This window comes from Manis pentadactyla, chromosome 14 (genome assembly GCF_030020395.1).
Source record: "Manis pentadactyla isolate mManPen7 chromosome 14, mManPen7.hap1, whole genome shotgun sequence".
NCBI lineage: Eukaryota > Metazoa > Chordata > Mammalia > Pholidota > Manidae > Manis > Manis pentadactyla.
This window is the reverse complement of record NC_080032.1, coordinates 69080280-69102315: the sequence shown is the minus strand read 5'-3', so window position 1 is coordinate 69102315 and position 22036 is coordinate 69080280. Positions and strand designations below refer to the sequence as shown.

The following is a 22036-nucleotide window of genomic DNA, read 5'->3' as shown; positions in this document are numbered from 1 at the left end:
CGTGCTGGATACAGTATCCTTGGTTCAAGGCCCTTCTGTTTCATTGTATTAAATATATCATGCCATTCTCTTCTGGCCTGTAGGGTTTCTGTTGAGAAATCTGACGTTAGCCTGATGGGTTTCCCTTTATAGGTGACCTTTTTCTCTCTGGCTGCCTTTAACACTCTTTCCTTGTCCTTGATCTTTGCCATTTTAATTATTATGTGTCTTGGTGTTGCCCTTCTTGGATCCTTTCTGTTGGGGGTTCTGTGTATTTCCGTGGTCTGTTTGATTACTTCCTCCCCCAGTGTGGGGAAGTTTTCAGCAATTATTTCTTCTAAGATACTTTCCATCTCTTTGCCTCTCTCTTCTTCTTCTGGGACCCCTATAATACGGATATTGCTCCTTTTAGATTGGTCACACAGTTGTCTTAATATTGTTTCATTCCTGGAGATCCTTTTGTCTCTTTCTATGTCAGCTTCCATGCGTTCCTGTTCTCTGATTTCAATTCCATCAATGGCCTCTTGCATTCTATCCATTCTGCTTATAAACCCTTCCAGAGTTTGTTTCATTTCTGCGATCTCCTTTCTGGCATCTGTGATCTCTTTCCGGACTTCATCCCATTTTTCTTGCGTATTTCTCTGCATCTCTGTCAGCATGTTTATGATTCTTATTTTGAATTCTTTGTCAGGAAGACTGGTTAGGTCTGTCTCCTTCTCTGGTGTTGTCTCTGTGATCTTTGTCTGCCTGTAGCTTTGCCTTTTCATGGTGATAGGAATAGTTTGCAGAGCTGGGACGAGTGACGGCTGGAAGGACTTCCTTTCTTGTTGGTTTGTGGCCCTCCTCTCCTGGGAGAACAGCGGCCTCTAGTGGCTTGTGCTGCGCAGCTGCGCGCAGACAGGGTTTCTGCTTCCTGCCCGGCTGCTATGGAGTTAATCTCCGCTGTTGCTGTGGGCGTGGCCTGGCTCGGGCAGCTACTCCAAAATGGTGGAGTCGCGTTGGAGCAGGAGCTGCTGGGAGGCTATTTATCTCCGTAAGGGGCCTCCCTGCTCCCTGCAGCCCAGGGGTTAGGGTGCCCAGAGATCCCGGATTCCCTACCTCTGGATTAAGTGGCCCGCCCTGCCCCTTTAAGACTTCCAAAAAGCACCCGCCAAAACAAAACAACGACCACAAAAAAAAAAAGAAAAAAAATTTTTTTAATTAAAAAAAAAAAAGTTTTTAATTAAAAAAAAAAAAGGTGGTCGTTCGTTTTTCTTTATTCTCCGGTGCCAGCCTCAGGCCTCTGCTCACCGGTCTTTCTGCCCTGTTTCCCTAATATTGGGGTCCCTGTCCCTTTAAGACTTCCAAAAAGCGCTCGCCGAAACAAAGCAGCAAAAAAGCAAAAAAAAAAAATGGTCGCGCGCTTTTCTTATGTCCTCTGTCGCCCAGCCTCCAGTGCCTGCTCACTGTTCTTGCTGCCCTGTTTTCCCAGTATCGAGGGCCCTGCACTCTGGCCCGGATGGCTGGGGCTGGGTGTTCGGCAGCCCTGGGCTCCGTCTCCCTCCTGCTCTGCCTGCTCTTCTCCCGCCGGGAGCTGGGGGGAGGGGCGCTCGGCTCCCGCGGGGCCGGGGCTTGTATCTTACCCCCTTCGCGAGGCGCTGGGTTCTCTCAGGTGTGGATGTGGTCTGGATATTGTCCTGTGTCCTCTGGTCTTTATTCTAGGAAGGGTTGTCTTTGTTATATTTTCATAGATATATGTTGTTTTGGGAGGAGATTTCCGCTGCTCTACTCACGCCGCCATCTCCATCCCCGCGAGTCTAAATCATATTTCTTGTAAGCAGAATACTGTTGGAGCTGTAAAATCCTGATTGCCAATATTAGTCTTTTACTTGGAGTATTTAGTCCATTTTCATTGAATATAATTATATTTTTCATTTCTAGAAGTCTTGTTCCTAAGTATTCCCACTTCTTCCTGACAGTGCCTTATTGCTGCTCTTTGAAATTGCATCCTTTATTCAAAAACAAAAATATGCATAGCAGTTGTATCTACGGACATTCTTATCTGTCAATTCCCGTATTTCCATCCATGTCAAATCTAAGTTTGCTGCCTGTTCATGTTTATTTTGGGGATTTTTTGCCTATCATTCCTAGTCTGTTCCTCTGCTTGATAATATTTCATTGTGTGATTTTATTCGTAAGAGTTGTGCCAACATAAATGGGGGCTCTTTTAAAGCTCCCTCTATTCATTTTAAAAATAAAGATAATAATAGTACCTATATTAAAGGCTCATTTGTGAAGTTTAAATGAAAAAAAAATACCAAAAAGTGCTTAGCACAGTGCTGGGAATGTACTAAAGCCACAATAAATGTTAGATTTCACTTTTAAAATGTGGATCAATACATTGCTCAAGTGACTGCCTGCCTCCTCTATTAGGATATAAGCTCCATGAACCACACAAACTTTGGGGTCCTATCATTGTAGTTCCTCGGTGGCCAGAAGAAAGCTTGGTATATTTAGACTCTTAGTAAAATACTTGTGAATAAATGAACGATGGATGCCTTCAAAGTGGAATATGCTAAATAAGAGATTATTTCTAAGAGCCTTTTAAGTCAAAAGTAGTGAATATAATCTTCTGCATTCACAGATGGAATAACTATGAGTTTAAAAACACAGCAACAATTTTGTGAGATAATATTAGTGAAATTTACCATGCCCAGAGTTGTGCTTAAGTTTTAATTAAAAATTGAAAGATAAACTATGTTGAATGTTAAGGTAAAATGGTTTATAGTACCTACCTTTACACAACATGACAATTGTTCAGTGTTTCTATGTAATTGAGTCATAATCTATTGTCCTCTCTACATTATAACTTGAAATGTGCTGTGCCTGAATTACCAGAAAAATTAAAAAAAAACTTTATGCCTTTAATTATTCACAGTGTCTACAATGTTAATTTTATTCATTACTTCTACATACTATTTTTTCTTTATATATCTAAACTGTCATAAACACATAAATAATGATGTAAATGTGGACATTGAAAAAAGGTAAAGAAATTCAGTTTCTGTTTCTGTTGTGTTTGGTTTCCTACAGGAACAGATTTGGCCCTCTTACTCTACAACTCAGGTTAACAAATGCAAAATAGTCTCAGGAGGACAAGTAAAATCTATGAAACAGAAACTTTCATTTGCATCTTCACAAATTGTAGGTGGGTATTCAGTCTGCATAAACCTTCTCCAGACTAGCTAAGTTTTATAGATGTAACTGAAGGGGTCTCCATAAGATGTTTCAGATTCCATCACAATGTATTATTGGGGCATTTTATGTCTTTATGTAATGAAAGAGAAGAAAATCATTTTTTCACATTTGCCTCATTCTGCAGCAAGTAATCTAAAATAGATGAGAAGCAGTATCAGGAATTGGCAGCTATATTAAGTACAGTGGAAGGCCTCCTCATTTTTTTTTTTTTTTTACTATATTCCTTATGCTATACATTACATCCCGGTTACTTATTTATTTTACCATTGGAAGTCTGTACTTTTTTTTTTTTGTGAGGGCATCTCTCACATTTATTGATCAAATGGTTGTTAACAACAATAAAATTCTGTATAGGGGAGTCAACGCTTAATGAACAATCATTAATCCACCCCAAGCCTAATTTTCATCAGTCTCCAATCTTCTGAGGCATAACAAACAAGTTCTTACATGGAGAACAAATTCTTACATAATGAATAAGTTACATAGTGAACAGTACAAGGGCAGTCATCACAGAAACTTTCGGTTTTGCTCATGCATTATGAACTATAAACAGTCAGTTCAAATATGAATACTCATTTGGTTTATTTATTTATTTATTTATTATTTTTTTTATTGAAGGGTAGTTGACTACAGTATTGCCTTACATTAGTTTCAGGTGTACAACACAGTGATTCAACATTTATATACATGGTAATTCTAGGTACCAGGTATCACCATACCAAGTTGTTACAATATTTTGACTATATTCCTTATGCTATACATTACATCCCGGTTACTTATTTATTTTACAATTGGAAGTGTGTTTAAATATATATATATATATATATATATATATATATATATATATATATATATATATATTGTGAGGGCATCTCTCATATTTATTGATCAAATAGTTGTTAACCACAATAAATTTCTGTATAGGGGGGTCAATACTCAATGCACAATCATTAATCCACCCCAAGCCTAATTTTCGTCAGTCTCCAATCTTCTGATGCATAACGAACAAATTCTTACATGGAGTACAAATTCTTACATAGTGAATAAGTTACATGGTGAACAGTGCAAGGGCAGTCATCACAGAAGCTTTCGGTTTTGTTCATGCTTTATGAACTATACACAGTCAGTTCAAATATGACTATTCATTTGATTTTTAAACTTGATTTATATGTGGATACCACATTTCTCTATTATTATTATTTTTAATAAAATGCTGAAGTGGTAGGTAGATACGAGATAAAGGCAGAAAACAGAGTTTAGTGTTGTAAGAGAGCAAATGTAGATGATCAGGTGTGTGCCTGTAGACTTATGTGTTAATCCAAGCTAGACAAGGGCAATAAACATCCATGTATGCAGAAGATTTCTCTCAGAACATGATGGGGGAGGTTCTAAGCCTCACCTCTGTTGATCCCCAATTTCTCACCTGATGACCGCCCTGCGACTGTGCCTGTCTTAGGTTGTTCCTCCCTTGAGGAATCTTACCCGTCTCTGGCTAACCAGTCATCTTCTGGGGCCATACAGGGAAATGTAAAGTTGGTAAGTGAGAGAGAAGCCTTATTGTTTGAAAAGGTTAGCTTTTTACTTCTTTGCATATTTATGCCCTGTGGCTTCTATGCCCAGCATTTGTCTTGAGGTATCTTTACCACTTGGAAGAATTATGATACTCGGTAAATTTGATATGAGGCACGAATTCTATTTAAGGGTTGTAATTAGGAAGGAAGAAGAAAAGCTATAGAAGTAGCAGGTGGAAGAAAACATGGGAAGATTGATTATTTCTTTGACATTTCTTCTTGTAGAGTAACTTCAGCATGTATAGGTTTTAAGCTACTACTTAAATTGCGCACACAAATTAACATAATAGGAGTATAGTTACATAACCAAAGCATATCTGTAATTACCAGCCATCTCCAGTGAAACCAAGAAAACCAGTTAGGTACCTTAGGCATTTGTGAAACCTTATCTGTGATATGGTGGATATTGTCCAACTGAACTTGAACAGTCTGAGAGAAATCAGACAAAATAAAACAACCCATTCCTGGGGAATGTTCACATCCCTTATGTTCTTTTAACAGTAAATAGTCTGTAGTTGTAAGATTTTGGAGCACTACAATTTGCACTTCTCCTAATTCTTGGTTGAGTTCCAACAGTATAGATGCAGTCAAATTTGTTGTTTTACTGTATGCACAGGCCAGCTTAGATATCTCCTTCCTCATTCCCATGGCAAGTCCAGGAGCTGGTGGGATGAGTGCATCTACAGCTGTAGCAGTGCGTGGATCTTTGTTGGGGTGTTTTGATGATCATCTTCTGGCCTGAGTCTTCCAGAGAGTGCTGGTGTTGGAAGTTCTTTTTCATATCGTATCTTAGTTCATTTTCGGGGTAGCCCAATTAGGCTTTGATCCTCTGTATAAACACAAACAGACCCTTTGCCTACACTTTTATATGCCCTTTATACCCTTGTGTAGAACTCATTGGAGGTTACCACACAGGAACTGCCCTTTTTTTGTTTGTTTGTTTTGTTTTGTTTAAGGCCTCCTCATTTTTATAGCTGTTAGTGAATCAATACTCGGGGGTTTAGGGAATGGATTTATTGGACTTGTAAACTGCATTGACTATGTGAAGAACAAGAAGGTCTCTATGATTGGCTTTATCTTCACTGGCTTAGCTACTTCCAGAATTTGTCTGATATGGATAATAATTATGGATGCAATTATAAAGATACTCTCTCCAGATTGTATTCATTTGGTAATCTAATTGAATATATTAGTTACTTATGGGTGATTATCAATCAGTCAAGTGTCTGGTTTGCCCCTAGCCTCAGCATCTTCTATTTCCTGAAGATAGCAAATTTTTCCCACCACATTTTTCTCTGGTTGAAAGATAGAATCATTAGGGTTCTTCCCCCTTCTCATGGGATCCTTGTTTATTTCATGGTTACTGACTTTTCCACAAATCGTGAAGATTATGATTGACTATAGAATGAAGAATAGAAACACAACGTGGCAGCTGACCATGCATAAAAGTGAATTCTTTACTAACCAGCTTTTGCTTAATCTAGGAGTCATTTTCCTCTTTACACTGTCCTTGATTCCATGTTTCTTGTTAAACATTTCCCTTTGGAGACAGAGCAGGCAGATGCAACTGAAGGCCACAGGATTCAGAAACTCCTGCACAGAAGCATGTATGAAAGCAATCCAAGTTTTGATATCTTTTATCACCCTCTTTACCTTCCATTTTATAGGCATTGCCATAGAAATACCATGTTTTACTGTACCAGACAGAAAACTGCTGTTTATTTTTGTCGTGACAACCACAGCCGTCTATCCCTAGGACCACTCATTTATCCTAATTCTCGGCAGCAGCAGGCTACAGCACGCCTCTTTGAGGATATTGCAGCAATTCAAGTGCTGTGACAAAGGGATGCCGCTCAGAGCTCCACAGACATGTGTGTGTCAAAATGGGTGTTGTCTGGGAATAATCTAGAAAAACGAACTACTGAAAATTGGTTGCACTTGCACCATATTCTTGCATTGGTTTTAACTATGGAACTGAATGTTACAAACATCTTTCATAATTATTTTGACTACATCTCAGGATATTTCACCCCTCAACAAGATTGTAATCCTACATGCAAATTCAGTGGCACAGTCAGCTTCCCCACCCTGCAGTTTCTTCCCACATTCCTCCCAAAAGAAAAACAGCTTGAAGATTCTTCACTGTTAAGATGGTGATGGTGAGAATAAATATGTAAGGGGAGACTTTTCACTGTGCTTTACCTGTATTCCCTGAAGCGCTGACAGCCTTTCACCAAAACGGCCAAAGTTAAAAAAACAAGACAAGGAATGTTATGACCAGCCTTGAAATTTAGAACTTGGATGTGAGAGACAGAGACAGACGGGCTCCTTTTGAAATTTCTTAATGGATCACTTGCATTGTCACTGTTTAAACCCTAATGTTCTTTTTTTTTTTTTTGGCTGGTGTGTGTTTGATGTAGTAGCAGGAGTAATAGTAGATGTTTATGAGAAATAGCTCAGGAAGCAGAGTTTACATGGGGGAGAAGGGGTCAGAGCATTGATGAAATGAGTCTGTATAGTCTTCAAATCTACTGATTTGAAATGAAACAAAATTATGAACTAATTAAAGTTGAGTAAAGATTCTGGTAGAAGTATAGATTCAAAGGACTCAACATGGCACAGCACTATTTGCAGTAAACAAGATATAGAAACAACCCAAGTGTCCATCAGTAGAAGAATGGATAAAGAAGAGGTGGTACACATACACAATGGAGTATTATTCAGCCATAAAAAGAAAACAAATCCTACCATTTGCAACAACATGGATGGAGCTAGAGGGAAATAAGCTCAGTGAAATAAGCCAGATGAAGAAAGACAAATACCATATGATTTCACTTATTTGTGGAATATAAAAACAAAGAAAAACAGAAGGAACAAAACAGCAGTAGACTCATAGACACTGAGAAGTGACTAGTGGTTACCAAGGGGGAGGGATTGGGGCCGGTGAGAGGGGAGGGTGAAGGGGAAAAAGGGGCACAATAATTTGCAATCATAATACAAGCTGGTCACAGGGACAGTGGTACACCATGGAGAATACAGTCAATGATTATGTAACATCTTTCTACATAGATAGTAACCACACTAGAGGGGGTGAGGATTTGATAATGTGGGTAACTGTTGAACCCCACTGTATTGTACATCTGAAACCAACATAAGATTGTATATCAATGACACTTCAATAAAAAAAAATGGACTCAACATGGCCACTAATAACACCTAGGGACACAAGACTGAACCCAGGATAGAATCAGTGTGAAATATGAAATGTTCTATTTCAGGACTTCTTACACACACACACACACACACACACACACACACACACACACACACTCATACACACAAACGCACTCACAGACATATTTTAAATGCTAATTTTAAAGTAAATATTTATGCCAGGTATGAGTCGAGTGATTTATTTTGACAGCAAAAGTGCATTGACCTTACACTTAGGGCCTGATGCCTAGAAGTTTTCTAAATATAAGAGCTTGATTCATTCAATAAATATTTTTTGAACACTGACTCTGCTAGGTACTGAGGATATGGTACTGAACAAGAGGTCCTATAATGGGTAAGATTTCTAATAGAACAACAAATAGCAAACAAGAATTTAAACAATTATATTTACGGTCCTGGGAGTATTGAAAATGTCACTAAGGTTGAGATGGCTTGTTTTGAGGTCTGACTAATGCACGAGTAACTGGGCAGAGCAGGAGAGAGGGTGGGAAACAGCATGTAGGTCTTGAAACAAGAAGGAATAGAGAGCATTTCAGAAACTGAAAGTCCAGTACAGGCTAATATATAGAAAGTGCGGTATTTTAAATTATTTTAAAGGGAAATTCCAATAAGAAGGAATATGATAAATTCTTGTAGAACTGATAAATTGCTCTGCAGAAATAGGGAACTAATATTACTAATATTTGAATATTAAAAATTCCCCGTCTTATTCCAATCTCAAAATCATTCAGGGTTATTATTTATAATATTGCTACTTTGATCACAAAGCATTTTTTTAACTGGTATATATTTGGTTACTAGTGAAGCATTTTAGCATTTTACAGAATTATAAACCAATGGGTTATCATTTGGGGGAATTGTTCATTTGTTTTGTTTCTTCTTTTTTATGCTTTATAAGTTTTTTTTTTAACCAATTTTGTGACACTTTATATATTAACATTATGCCATATGTATGTGTTATGATTTTTTTATTTCTTCTTAAATTGCTGTTTAGTAAATAACTTGGTTTGTGTTGGTTAGGGAAATAGGTTTGTAATTTGTATGAATTCACATCCATTTGTTTTTGGTTTCTACTACTGCTACTTCTGCAAATTTTGATTTACTTCTATTTAAACACATTCCTTTTACCAATAAATCCACTCTCCTGACTACAAAACAGTTTCATTACACCTAAAATGAAAAAACACAGAAATATATGAGGAAGAAATTAAGATACATATATTTGTAACATTCAGCTAATTACTGTTAACACGTTCCTTCATAGATGTCGAGATAAATTTTGAAATAGATAGGTACAGATACATAGGTATATTGCTTAAAAATCTGTTTTAATTACACTTATATATAAACTGGATGGATAAGTCCCTTGTATGTGGATTGTGGGATTGTAGGTGATTTTTATGTTCTTCTTTGAGTCTTCTGTAAATTCCTAAATTTTCTATTATTTATGCAATAATTAATGTAATCAGGGAAAATAGGATTAAATAAAAGACAAAGTACATAAAATTTGTTTGGTTAACTTTCCTTGAAAAATGATGAAAAGAGCATTCCCCAGAGTTTTCATCACCATGTAAGTAAGTACTGACTCTAATGTCTGCTGCCCTGTCAGGTCTGATGATTTAGTAGTTTACTGTTTGCACAGACTCTTGATTATGACTCTTGCTTGTCACCTATTTTATGATTCTATTTTGGACTCAGTTTCATTAGAACATTATGTGGGAATTCTTTGAGGTCAGGTTTACAGTGTACTCTGCCAGAAAGGATTTACTTTGCTTGCAAGGCTGACTGGGGACACCTCCTGTTTTGGGCTTCTTTAAATTAAATTGTTACTTTGTAAATTTTTAGACTACATGGGTAGTACAAATTCTGGTCCCATATATACATGAGTAAGACTATTGCTAGAAGTTCTCAGAATAAGAAGTCTCCTTACATTCTTTCATTAATTCAGTGTCATGACTGAGAGGTAAGTGCCCCTGATTTTAACCTTTTGCTAGGTGTGTATTATTTTTTCATTTGCTTTAATCTCACTTCCAATCTTCAAAAAGCCCAAAATACCCAATCTCACTTCCAACCTTGGAAAAGCCCAAGCTAGACATCTTAGCCACATGCCTTTAAAACTTGAGCTCTAGTTTCAGGATATTGAAAATGCTCCAAAACCTTTGTTTTCAACACTTACCTTCTCTCTAAATTGGCACTTTCTCACCATTTTTGGCATCTGAGGATTTTTTTTTAACTTTCCTGACAGCTGGGCCAAGCACTTAAAAATAATGCTGAAGACTTTTTTTCCATACTTTTCCATATTCTGCTCTAGGGGAATTTCTTCAGACATCTGGTTTGCCATATTCTTGAAAGCAAAAGTTGGTTGTTCTTTTTTAGCTTTTTTTCAATTTTTCTTTTTTTTTAAATAAATATATTCAAAACTTCCTATATTCTGCCTAAATATTGATTTCAAGACATTCTTTTTTTATTACATATTTCAAAAAGGGCTTTTGTATTATTCTGTTTTCATGAAGTTTGACTTATTTTTCTTCATTATAGTGTTGCCATTAATTCTTGCCTTCTTCACACAGAAGTGTGAAATCCCTCTGAATCTTTATAAGGGTTTATATTTTCTGTCTGGAAGCTTTTAGATTTCTGTCTTTGATTGTTTTTTATCTCATTTAATATGTTAAGATGGGAATTTTTAAAAAGTGTCTCTATACAATAGTGCTAACACTCTTGGTCATATATTTACAGATACAGAAATGATAACATTTATATACCATTCTGGGTAAACCAGGTTGGTTGATGGATATTTAATGGAATTTGATTTTTTTAATTACCATGTTTTTTATTGTACAACTACACTAATGAAAACCTTTTTATTTCAGATATTCTATTAGCTCATAAACTCTGGAAAAACTTTGGCTAGTCAGTATATAAGAGCAATAGATGAAATTCTTATCCAACTATCTCAAATAAAGCTAAAACTAATGAGGCTCTTTGATTATTTCCATTCTATTGTGTTTATGTTCTATTCTTAGAACACTCAGCTTCTCTACAGATTTACAGTGTTTTCATGACATCTTATTTTTTCTAAAATATTTCTGAAAGATTGACTACTTCATTTGTATTTTGTTACTTTCTCTGAGAATTAAAAAAATATATTTTTCTAAGCTGAGGTTCCAATTAATGCTATCAATTCAGTACATTTTTAAAGCATCTGTATATTAAAATTACAGTCTGAAATAAAAATTACTTATCTTCTATTTTGTCATCTGTTAGGCAGGTTCATGGTAATATTTATTAAGAATTTGCTCTCTATGCAGTTGCTTATTAAAGGTAAAAGATACTGAATAAAGATTTTATCTTTAGTTTTATTTAACATGGGAAAAGTCTATAACAACTTACTTCCTGAAACATTGTCTCTTGGATAATAAACATTTTCATCTAAAATTAAGGAAATTCACACTTTTAAATATGCTTGTTATAATTAACACCTTTTTATGGAATTCATGATCTCACATTCTACATTGTAGTTATTTCTATGAATGAGGCAGTCACCTTAAAAATTTTTTTTTATTGAACAGTACTTCCAGGGCATAGAACTAATTCTACTATTAAATTGATTGATTCTGTTTTGGGAGACTTAGCCTACAATGAGATTGGATTAGGTAATAAAGTCACATGAACCAGGGTTCTTCATTTTCTTCCACTGCATGATTTTGAAAGGCCCTGGACATAGGCCAAGGGGTCTGGGCTTTCATCCGGGGGCAGCGGGTGGATCCAGAAGACTCGGGGTGCTTCTTTTCTGTGAACGATACTAAGGGTGTCATTACTGACAGTATTACAATTTAATGTTTCTCTTTCCTCATTTTCTTATGGAGTTACCTCCTTTCTTTCTTTCTTCGTATAGATATCCACTGATGACAATTCCTTCTAGCTATGTAGATGCAAAATAAAATGCATTTACTTATGCTTTCTAAAGCATATTTTAAACCTTTCTCTTTTATACACTAGACTATCCTATGGCTTATGCCTCTACTTTGATTACTTAGGAAAAATAAGCATATATACAATTTACACTAATAGTATAAATTGGTATTTTCCTCTTATTCTAGAAACAAACAAAAACCAAAGAGGAAAGAAAAATATTGGTGAAACCAGGAGACATACATATATGTAGACTCTACAGTACATATAGGAGGTGACAAAACGGCTACCAATGGACAAAAGTGTGGGCAGAAGTAGAGGTGAAGGAGGAAAAAGAAGCACAGAGATTGAGAAGCAGGCTGCAAACCTCAGAAAGCAACAGCCAAAACACACCTACAGAGTCTGAGGGACACATGGTGAAATGCAAAAGCCCTGTCCCTTATTTGCATCACAGGCTGCAGGGACTGGCATAAGTAGAGCTGGTGATGGAAACTCTCCTAAGCCTGGTTTCATCAAGAGCAATAGAGAAGGTGAGAAGGTATTAAACATCATCTACGTCAACTCTATTGGTGGAACCTAGCCTGTCTCTGAAGAAACAGAAGAAAAGGTAGCTTTTGGATCATGAAAAAAAACTATAGGGACAACATGCAAATAGCTACTCCAAGAAAATGCAACTCATTCAATTATCAATAATATTGTCACACCATCTCAATAAAGATAAATATGAAAAATGGAAGGGAAACTCATTAAAAAGCTATTACAGTAGCAGGCATTAAACACTCATGAGATAAATAATGACATGGGGCAGATGAAACTTGTAGGCAAAACTCACTATGGATTTTTTTGAGAATTAGTCAAGAATTATCTCTGTGAAGAACTACTACAAAGCCATAATTCAAGAATTTACCCTAAACTGATAAAATTCAGGAAAGAGAAGAAAAGAACAAAACCATCACAGAATAAAACTTAGGATACAGCGAGCCCATAAATACAGTGGAAAACGCAAGCGACATAGGCTGCAAATTAGACAAGCAATGAAATGAAGCAGAACTAAGAGGAGAGTCCAAAGGATTCAGGTGAAAATGTTCGTTATCTGTAATAACCAAAAGAGATACATCATGCTGATAACTGGATTTCCAAAAGCAGAAAAGTAAAATAATTGAAAATGACAAATATTTAAATGTATGATTCAATAAATAATTCCTGAAATAATAAAATACAGAATATATTTTAAGAAGCCACAGTACCAGGTATAATAGACCCAGAATAGTCAATATTTTAGGCATGTACTAATAGAAGAAATTTTGGGTCAGCCAGATTTAAAAGATCAAGTAATCTATAAAAGTTTTAAAAATATGATTAATCTCAAAGTAATCAACTGGAATACAATTTTTAAAAAACATTCAATATTAAAATATTTTTAATCCTCAAGGAAATAAGGTGTAACCCCAAATTTAATATCCAAACAACTTGTCCTTCAAATATAGACTTCCCACAAAAACTTTAAGAAATTCAAAAACTCAAAAATCTTTGTTATCTTCACTCTGAGAGATGACTGGAAATTTAAGGTGAAAGAATTGACATTAACTTCTTACATATATATGACCAGAGAATTAAAGCAAATACGGAGTTTTGGGTGACAAAACTGAATGTATACTTTAAGGGCCAAGAGAATGTACTAAATGGTACAGTAACAAAAATTTTAAGAGCAGGACAGAAAGAAGGCAGAATTTAGAAGTTCACTGATTGTATAATTATAATAACAAGGAGTCAAAAGACATATTTTAAACATGACATATAAATAAATGTAATAAATAAAAGTATAGGAAAGATAATATTTTTGATAAAAATCAGGTAGTGGACAGAAAGAAGAACCTAGTTTGTGTGATTTTATTACCTTGATTTGATTTCATTGTAGGCTAAGTCTCCCAAAAAAGAATAAATCAATTCAATAGTAAAATTAGTTCTATGCCCTGGAAGTACTGTTTAGTAAAAAAAAAAATAGATAATATATAGAAAATATTAAAGAGAAATATCTACAATGTAGAATGTGAGATCATAGATTTTATAAAAGGTGTTAATTATAACAAGCATATTGGAAAGCATGAATTTCCTTAATTTTAGATGAAAATGTTAATTATCCAAGAGAATGTTTCAGGAAGTGAATTGTTATGGACATTTCCCATGTTAAATAAAACTAATGATAACAAATCTTTATCTTTAAGCATCTTTGACTTTTAACAAACAACTGCACAGAGAGCAAATCTGCAGTAAATATTACCATGTACCTGCCTAATAACACTAAGCCATTTATAATTAGATTTTCATCATATCCTTCTCTAATTAACTATGCACATGAAAACAAAAATTATTATCCTGCAATTGAATGTTAACTTTCTACCATCTAATTGCACTGATCATTTCCAAAACTAAAACCCATTTCCAATAGGAAACCTGATTTATGAGTAATTTATAACTTACTGTGATTAAAATGAGGCTTTATTTACACATCTTGATTTGTATTAACACTTGCTTTTGCTTGCTTTTTGCAGTTACCTATTCGAAACTCAACAGATCCAAGTATGCAGAATTTAACAGCAAAGTGCCTACTGCAGAGTTATGAAATATAATCTCTTCATTTGCATGAGAGAGTTTCTACCTAACATTTCAATTATCACTCGCTAAAGGGTGATACTTATCCTTTGCCCAGGCTCAGAGCTAGTCAAGCTGCTTGTCTGGAGCGATCAGGTGGTGTCTTCACGAATGTAGAAGCAAACTTACTTCAGAGGAGAGCTGGGAACCTCAGGAATGATACGAAAGTCAAAATAATGACAGCGGAAAACACTATTCCATGATTTGAAGAACTTTTTCATCAGGCTCCAACTGGTCCTCTGTAAGGTAGCGCATCTGCCATGATACTTGATATCTGGGCATTTTCTCTATCATCATGCTCAGTAATATCTTTCTGATCATAGTACCTGGAGAATTCATAATAAGAATGCTGGGGAATGTATGCGTCGGACTGATACACTGGATTGACTGGATTAAGAAGACAAAGATCTCTTCAGCAGACTACATCCTCACCAGTCTAGCTATCGCCTTAATTTCTTTGCTCAGTGTAATGATACTTGATGGCATCATATTGGTACTCTACGCAGATTTTTATGAAGGTGAGAAACTAATCAGTATCATTAATATTTTCTGGACACTCACCCACTACTTAAGTACGTGGTTTACCCCCCTCCTTAACATCTTCTATCTACTCAAGAAGGCCAATTTCTCCACCCACTTTTTCTCTGGCTGAAGTAGAGAATAGGCAGGGTGGTGCCCTGGTCCTGCTGGGGTCTTTGGCCGTGTCCTCTTTGGCCAGCCTCACACTAGCAACGACACTTAGTTATGACTGTGAGTTTCATACAATCGCAATACATAGGAGGAACTTCACTGAAATGTTCCATGTGAGTAACATTCGCGATACTTCAACCCCTTGACTCTCTTTACCCTCTTGGGGATTGTCCCATTAACTGCGTCACTTAATCTCATTTTTCCTTTTAATTAGGTCCCTATGGAGACATGCCAAGCAAATGAAACTCACGGTTTCATCTGAGCACTGGAGACCCCAGCACAGAGGCCCACGTGGGAGCCCTGAAAACTGTGACTTCATTTCTCTTCCTCCTTTTTGTATACTATGGGGCTTCTCTTTTGGCGACTTAGCTACCTTATGAAAGAAAGCAAGTTAGCCATTATGTTTGGAGAGATTATAGCAATTCTCTATCCCTCAGGTCACTTATTTTAATTATTGGAAACAAGAAGCAGGGGAGGCATCTGCCAGGATGCTGAGATGTGGGGAAACAGCCTGCATGCTGTAAAATTTCAGCTTTGTTAAATGAACTTTAAAAGCAAATCTTATTTCCTAATAAAAACAGTTGTCTCCTAGGTGCATTCTCATTTTTACCAGTTATTGCATTTATCGTGGGTACATATCTTTGCGTGTTATTGAGGCCTATTAGCACACTGATGGTTACATCCCTTATGTCTCTGTACACCCCAGACGCTCTCAACTCCACACTCCCTTTCCTCCAAATTCCAGAGCTCACTTCTCCATTTGTCTTCTCACTGAAAATAGTAGGCATGTATTGGTCAGTTAAATTCTTTTAAGATTTTGCTTTGGTCCACAGTAAAGTGCACCTGAGCTGTGCTAACTAGGTCTCACTTTTTCCCATCATCCATTTTCCTTGCTGGCCCTTTAATTGTGCTCCCTTCACTGCTTTGTTGAGTCACTCCCATTTGGCTCATTAACTAGCAACGCAGATCCCTGCTGTCCTGTCTCAGGTTCAGTTTCCCAGGGGTGTCTCTCCTCCTAAGTGAATGATGCTTTAGGTGGTCTCCCAGGGAACACTGCCTGGTGGACCTTATTCTGGCTCCTCATTCATGTTCCTGGAAATTAAATTTCCTTATGAACAGCTGGCTTTTCAGGCAGCACCAGGATAGGAACAGAGCCCATTTCAAGTATCTCTCAGGGATGCTCTTAAGTGCTCTTTGAAATCTGGATAAAAGGCTGGGGAAAATAAATATCAATCAGACTGTTTCCTTTCCTTAATAAGACCCGCAGGGGTTCTTTTCATGGAGGACTTTGGGAAAGCAATTAATCGGGAAGAAATGCACATATACCATGCACTATATACTGGCACTAAAAAGGCAGTGTATGTCCATTGCACATGCAGAATAATTTACACACAAAAAAGAAAAAGAAGAGCCGTTGATAAAATGTTCTACTGTGAGCATCAAAACCCTCCTCCCTTGAGTCTTATGCTTGCAACACTCAACCTGGCACATCCAAGGTCAAATCTGTTCTGGCATGGTGTGCATTCTTGCTCCCACCATTTTCTATGTCTAATTCTGGTCTATTTCAATTGACTCATTTCCTTTATTATCTTAAATACTAATTACCTGATGGTGATTAAATATTGTGCATATTAATTCAGTAAAATCCACTCTGTAAAGTACTGATATTTACATTCTTAAGTACATAAACTTCATCAACTCTGTTTCTAATATCCTAGCTCTTTAGTTTGCTATTTGCTGTCCAGGACAAGAGAATTGATGGTCTTTTGAAGGCATATATTAATATATTCTACAACATACTTGTGAATTCTATACTGGGATGAGCTTTATATTCTTCTGCAGGTTTAGATGAAATAAGCATTTTATAAGTTTGGTACTTCTGGGGCGGTTTCCCTCCATTAACCTGAAGCCCTTTACTCCATGCTTTGTTTCCTGTATCTTCAACGTTTCAAATATCTCATCTTCAGTGACCACAGCTGGGGTTCAAAGTAGCATGCTTGTGATAAAATGATAAAATGCTCTCTCACAGAATTTCTTTTCTGTTTTTTATTGTAGTAAGAATGTTTAACCTGAGATCTACCCTATCAAGAAACGTTTAAGTAATGTACAAGATAGTATTGTTGGCTATCAGCACAATATGGTATAGTACATTTCTGAAACCTACTCATCTTGAGTAATCAAAACTTCCTACTTATTGAACAGCAGCTCCCCATTTCTCCTCCCCTTGGGCCCTGGAACTACTGTTTTACTCTCTGCCTCTATGCGTTTGACTATTTTAGATACCTTTTATCTATTTTCCTTATAAGGGGAATCATACAGTATTTGTCCTTCTGTCACTAGCTTATTTCACTTATCACACTCTCTCCCAGGTTCACCCGTGTTTTTGCCTGTTGCAAGATTTCCTTATTTTTTACGACTGAATAATATTTTTTGTATTATTAATTCTGTATTTGCCACATTTTTTATCTACTCATCTATAAATATGCATTTAGGTTGTTTCCATATTTTAGCCATTGTGAATAATGCTGCAATAAACATGAGGGTGCAAATATCTCCTCTAGGTCATTTTCGATTCTTTTGGATAAATACCCACAAGCAGGGTTGCTGGAACATATGGGAGTTATCTTTTAAATTTTTTGAGGAACTTTCATACCTTTTTTATAGTAAGTGAACCGTTAGCATCCATGCTGTACAGCAGTGCTACGTATATCACCAAAAAATTTTTTTTAGTCTAGAACTTACTTAGGTAAAGGTATTATTATCATAGTCACTGTGGGCATGTTTTAAACCAGGACACTGTGGAGAAGAAAATGTACTTGCATGTATGTAAATAGACTTGGGTTTTTTTTCTCCTGTTCATCTGTCTCACGTCAATTTGATTCTTGAGACCAGCTGGAAGTACCTTGATGAGTAGAGGTCATTTCTTACCCCTCAACAGCCTGTAAGGGGGTTGGAAAGCAGAATGAAAATAGGATTTTACTCTCTTCTTTCATATGTACAACTGTCTTTTAGAGCACCTTAAATGCAAAGGAAAAATCTAAGGGCGATCAATACTGTTCTTTGTTCATCACTCCTTCATCATTCTATACATAGCATCACAAACTAAATGACCATTAAATGTCATTTGATTAATTAGACAATGCGCTGTTTTAAGAGACCTTGTGCCCTATAATTGTTCATCCGAACAACTAGGAAAAATGAGCTAAAATATTTTTAGAACCAAATAATCACATTTAGTGTTAACTTTCAAAATTCCCTGACAATATACAGCTATGTTAATCCAACTTTAGAATTTTAGTAGTCTTCAATTATTATCATTCAACAAAATGAAGATTCTTCTACAAATTTCAATTTTTGCCCATTTTACAAATGCTAGAAAATCCTTGAAGCTTAGCTTTGCCAAATAAAATACAGGTCACCCAATTAAATTTGAATTTCAGTACTTCTGGAAGTACTAATCTCATGCAATTGGGGACATACACTAAACAAATCATTCATTGTTTATTTGAAATTCAAATTTAACTGAGTGTCCTGTATTCTTATTTGCTCTATCTAGCAGCCCTATCAAGGTTACCAGCAGATTGATGAATGCAAAATTTTCAAAACACAGCTTTAGGAACACAGTGCAGGACCGTGAAAGGGAATAGACCTAATTTGCATCTTAAAATGTAGTTCTGCCTAAATTAACCATATATGGAAAAGTAAAACCTGCTGAGAAGGTAAAAAGACCTAGAGCAGCTAGACCAGGGATCACCAATCACATTGCTTGTGGAGACTAATTAGGATTTGATGAAGATAACTACAGTCTTCACTGATCACTCCAGTCTCCATCACAAGACAGACTGCAATAAAAGAGACAAAGAAAATTACAGCAAAGTCCAAGAAGTAGGCAACGATATCCAACGACATCAGTTCAACTAGAAAACGAATTGGACATTTCCGTATTTTAACATGCCAGATATAGTGGAGAATAGCTTAATGCTCATAGCAGCTGTAGAATTTTCCATGGGGATCTTAGGGAATGTATTCATTGCAGTGGTAAATTTCATGGACTGGATCAAGAAGAGGAAGATTGCCTCCATTGATTTAATCCTCACAAGTCTGGCCATATCCAGAATTTGTCTACTATGTATAATACTACTTGATTGTTTTATTTTGGTGCTGTATCCTGATATCTATACTGCTGGTAAACAAATGCGAATCATTGACTTCTTCTGGACACTAACCAACCATCTAAGTGTGTGGTTTGCCACCTGCCTCAGCATTTTCTATTTCCTCAAGATAGCTAACTTCTTCCATCCCCTTTTCCTCTGGATGAAGTGGAGAATTGGCAGTGTGATTCCTAGGATCCTGCTGGGCTGCTTGGCCCTCTCTGTGTTTATTAGCCTTCCTGTCATTGATAATTTGAATGATGATTTCAGGGGTTGTGTCAAGGCAAAGTGGAAAAGAAACTTGACTTTGAGATGCAGAGTAAATAAAGCTCAATACGCTTCCATCAAGATATGTCTTAACCTGTTGACGCTATTCCCCTTGTCTGTGTCCCTGATCTCATTTTTCCTCTTGATTTTCTCCCTGTGGAGACATACCAGGCAGATGCAGCTCAATACTACAGGAGACCCCAGCATAGAAGCTCACGTGGGAGCCATGAAAGCTATCATCTCCTTCCTCCTCCTTTTCCTGGTCTACTATTTAGCCTTTCTCATCGCCACCTCTAGCTATTTTATGCCAGAGACTGAATTAGCTGTGATGATTGGTGAGTTGATCGCTTTAATCTATCCTTCAAGCCATTCATTTATCCTAATTCTAGGGAACAATAAATTAAAACAAGCATCCCTAAGGGTGCTATGGAAAATAAAGTATATCTTAAAAAGAAGACATTTCTAACAAAATCAGCAGGTCTGAAGACAAACCAGCATTTCTTAGGACAAAAGAAGACAGGATGTTTGTTAATTATCTTCAGTTCTTGCACTAATGTTGATTTCATATAGTTAATTACTCTAAAAGTGCATTTAATATACTTGTAATCATAACCTAGGAAATCTTATGGAAAGCTAATTTTGCTTGTCTCGTCTCTTCTCTCTTTCTCCCATCCTTCAGTTTTTTTAAAAACGTGCTTTAGAACATATAGAAGTTAATATCCTAAAATAAATTTTGAGAGGAGAATTTTCATAGTTAGTTCTGAATCCTTTTTCTCCAGATGCAAAATTGTAAGACTAATTCAGACAGAACACCTGTAACATTATCTTACTGTTATTTGTATCCCAAAGAAAAGTGGCTGGCTCATCCTCATAGTCTTAGCTACATGTTTCTTCTCAGATCATCCCTTTAGAAAGACTCAATCAGGTGATAGTTTTTAATCAACTGTTATGCAATTCTGTGAATATAGCAAAAACTAATAGATTATAATCATGATTGAGACATAACTTGTGATGAAAATAAATATTGTCACAGTGAGTTCAAAAATTATTTTAGGATAATAGGTCAGTGAAAGCAAGACACTCCATAAGCATGAAAGAAAAAGTTTGTATAGAAAGTTTCCGTAAGGCTGGCTAAAGACCAAATAGAACTATGTATTGCTTATTAAAGGCTATTTCTACACAAAAGACACGTTAAGTCTGCTTTTAGCCCACTAGGACTGCAGCAGGCTTGGTTTGTGAAGATACTCTGATGAGACCTTCAGTCGAAAAATGTATGTATTGACATTTTAAAATATCAAAACTGTCAAAGAATATTGAATATCAAGACTGGGATATACTTACTTGTATAACATTTTGTTGTATGAGGACTACCTCTTTATGAAGATATTTATTTTAGTGTGAGCAAACTGGAATTTCCTTCCGGTGGGCTAGGGGAACGTTCTTTTGGATTGTATCAGGGAGGAGAACTGGGGAATAGAGCAGAGCTCTGAACTGGAGGTAATATTGTTAGGCATGCGGTTTTTAACCAGGAAAACCAAGTTTGGGCATTTCTTTCTGGAAACAACGCATGACATTAAGCAGCTCATTTATGAATGTTCTTGTCTATTTGCTAGTCTTGTATCATAGAAAACTATTGATTTGGATGTGAAGCCATGAGATTTGCTGTCCAGTGTTTTGATTGAAATGACCCATTATCTAGTAAATTTTTGTCAATTATCTTTAGTGTCTAGTGTTATTTTGAAGTTGGTTTTTATTATTTACTTTCTTCCCTATGCATTCAATAAATAATGGACAATTGGGAAAGAGCACACCTAGAGCCCTTAGCCTGTAAAATGAAAGCTGTTACTGTCTTCTTGAATCCTCACCCAAGTCATTTTCAAAAGTTTCTACCCTCAGGTTTAGATATTTTCATGTATTTTGCATCTTGAAATGCACCTGATCCATCTACAGAATGGTCACATTACTTCAGAAACTGTATGAAAATTGATTCAGGTACACACGAAGTCAGATTAACCAGAGATTATTTCTGCTTCCAAGGCAAAGGCCATTTCTAGATCTCATTCCAGAGCTGAGCTGGCAGTGAATGTGGGAGCTCTGTTCTGTTACCTTAACCTATCCATTTCTCATTAATACTAATACTGAAAGCAAATATTTATATCCTAATAGAAACATCCCTTCAAACTTTCATTTTTATCATCACCTTATTTTACAGTGCATCTTCCAGATCATCTGCATTCACATATGTGACTCCCCTTAAGTATAACCAAATTTTGACATTTGGAGAAGCAAAGAACTTTCAGGTTAGGCACAGTTCCTGACTATATTGAACGCCAACCAGGGATG

At 36.3% G+C, this 22036-nt stretch overlaps 2 protein-coding genes across 2 annotated transcripts; both read left to right on the top strand.

Annotated features, from left to right (window-relative positions):
• The first annotated feature begins 2986 nt into the window (after positions 1–2986).
• On the top strand, positions 2987–6696 carry TAS2R10 (taste 2 receptor member 10). The gene is given in 5 exon segments (XM_057491287.1): positions 2987–3005; positions 3358–3405; positions 5744–5941; positions 5944–6100; positions 6102–6696. Coding segments are annotated over 5 exon segments (1017 nt in total).
• Positions 6697–17684: 10988 nt separating this feature from the next.
• Positions 17685–21376, top strand: LOC118923298 (taste receptor type 2 member 7-like). Its single transcript, XM_036906961.2, has one exon. It carries the CDS (start codon positions 19227–19229, stop codon positions 20157–20159), a length of 933 nt encoding a protein of 310 aa, XP_036762856.2. The 5' UTR covers positions 17685–19226; the 3' UTR covers positions 20160–21376.
• The last annotated feature ends 660 nt before the right edge of the window (positions 21377–22036 follow it).

Bases quoted from the DNA above. Each gene is read 5' to 3' on its own strand.
- LOC118923298 (XM_036906961.2), top strand. From the start codon at position 19,227: ATGCCAGATATAGTGGAGAATAGCTTAATGCTCATAGCAGCTGTAGAA.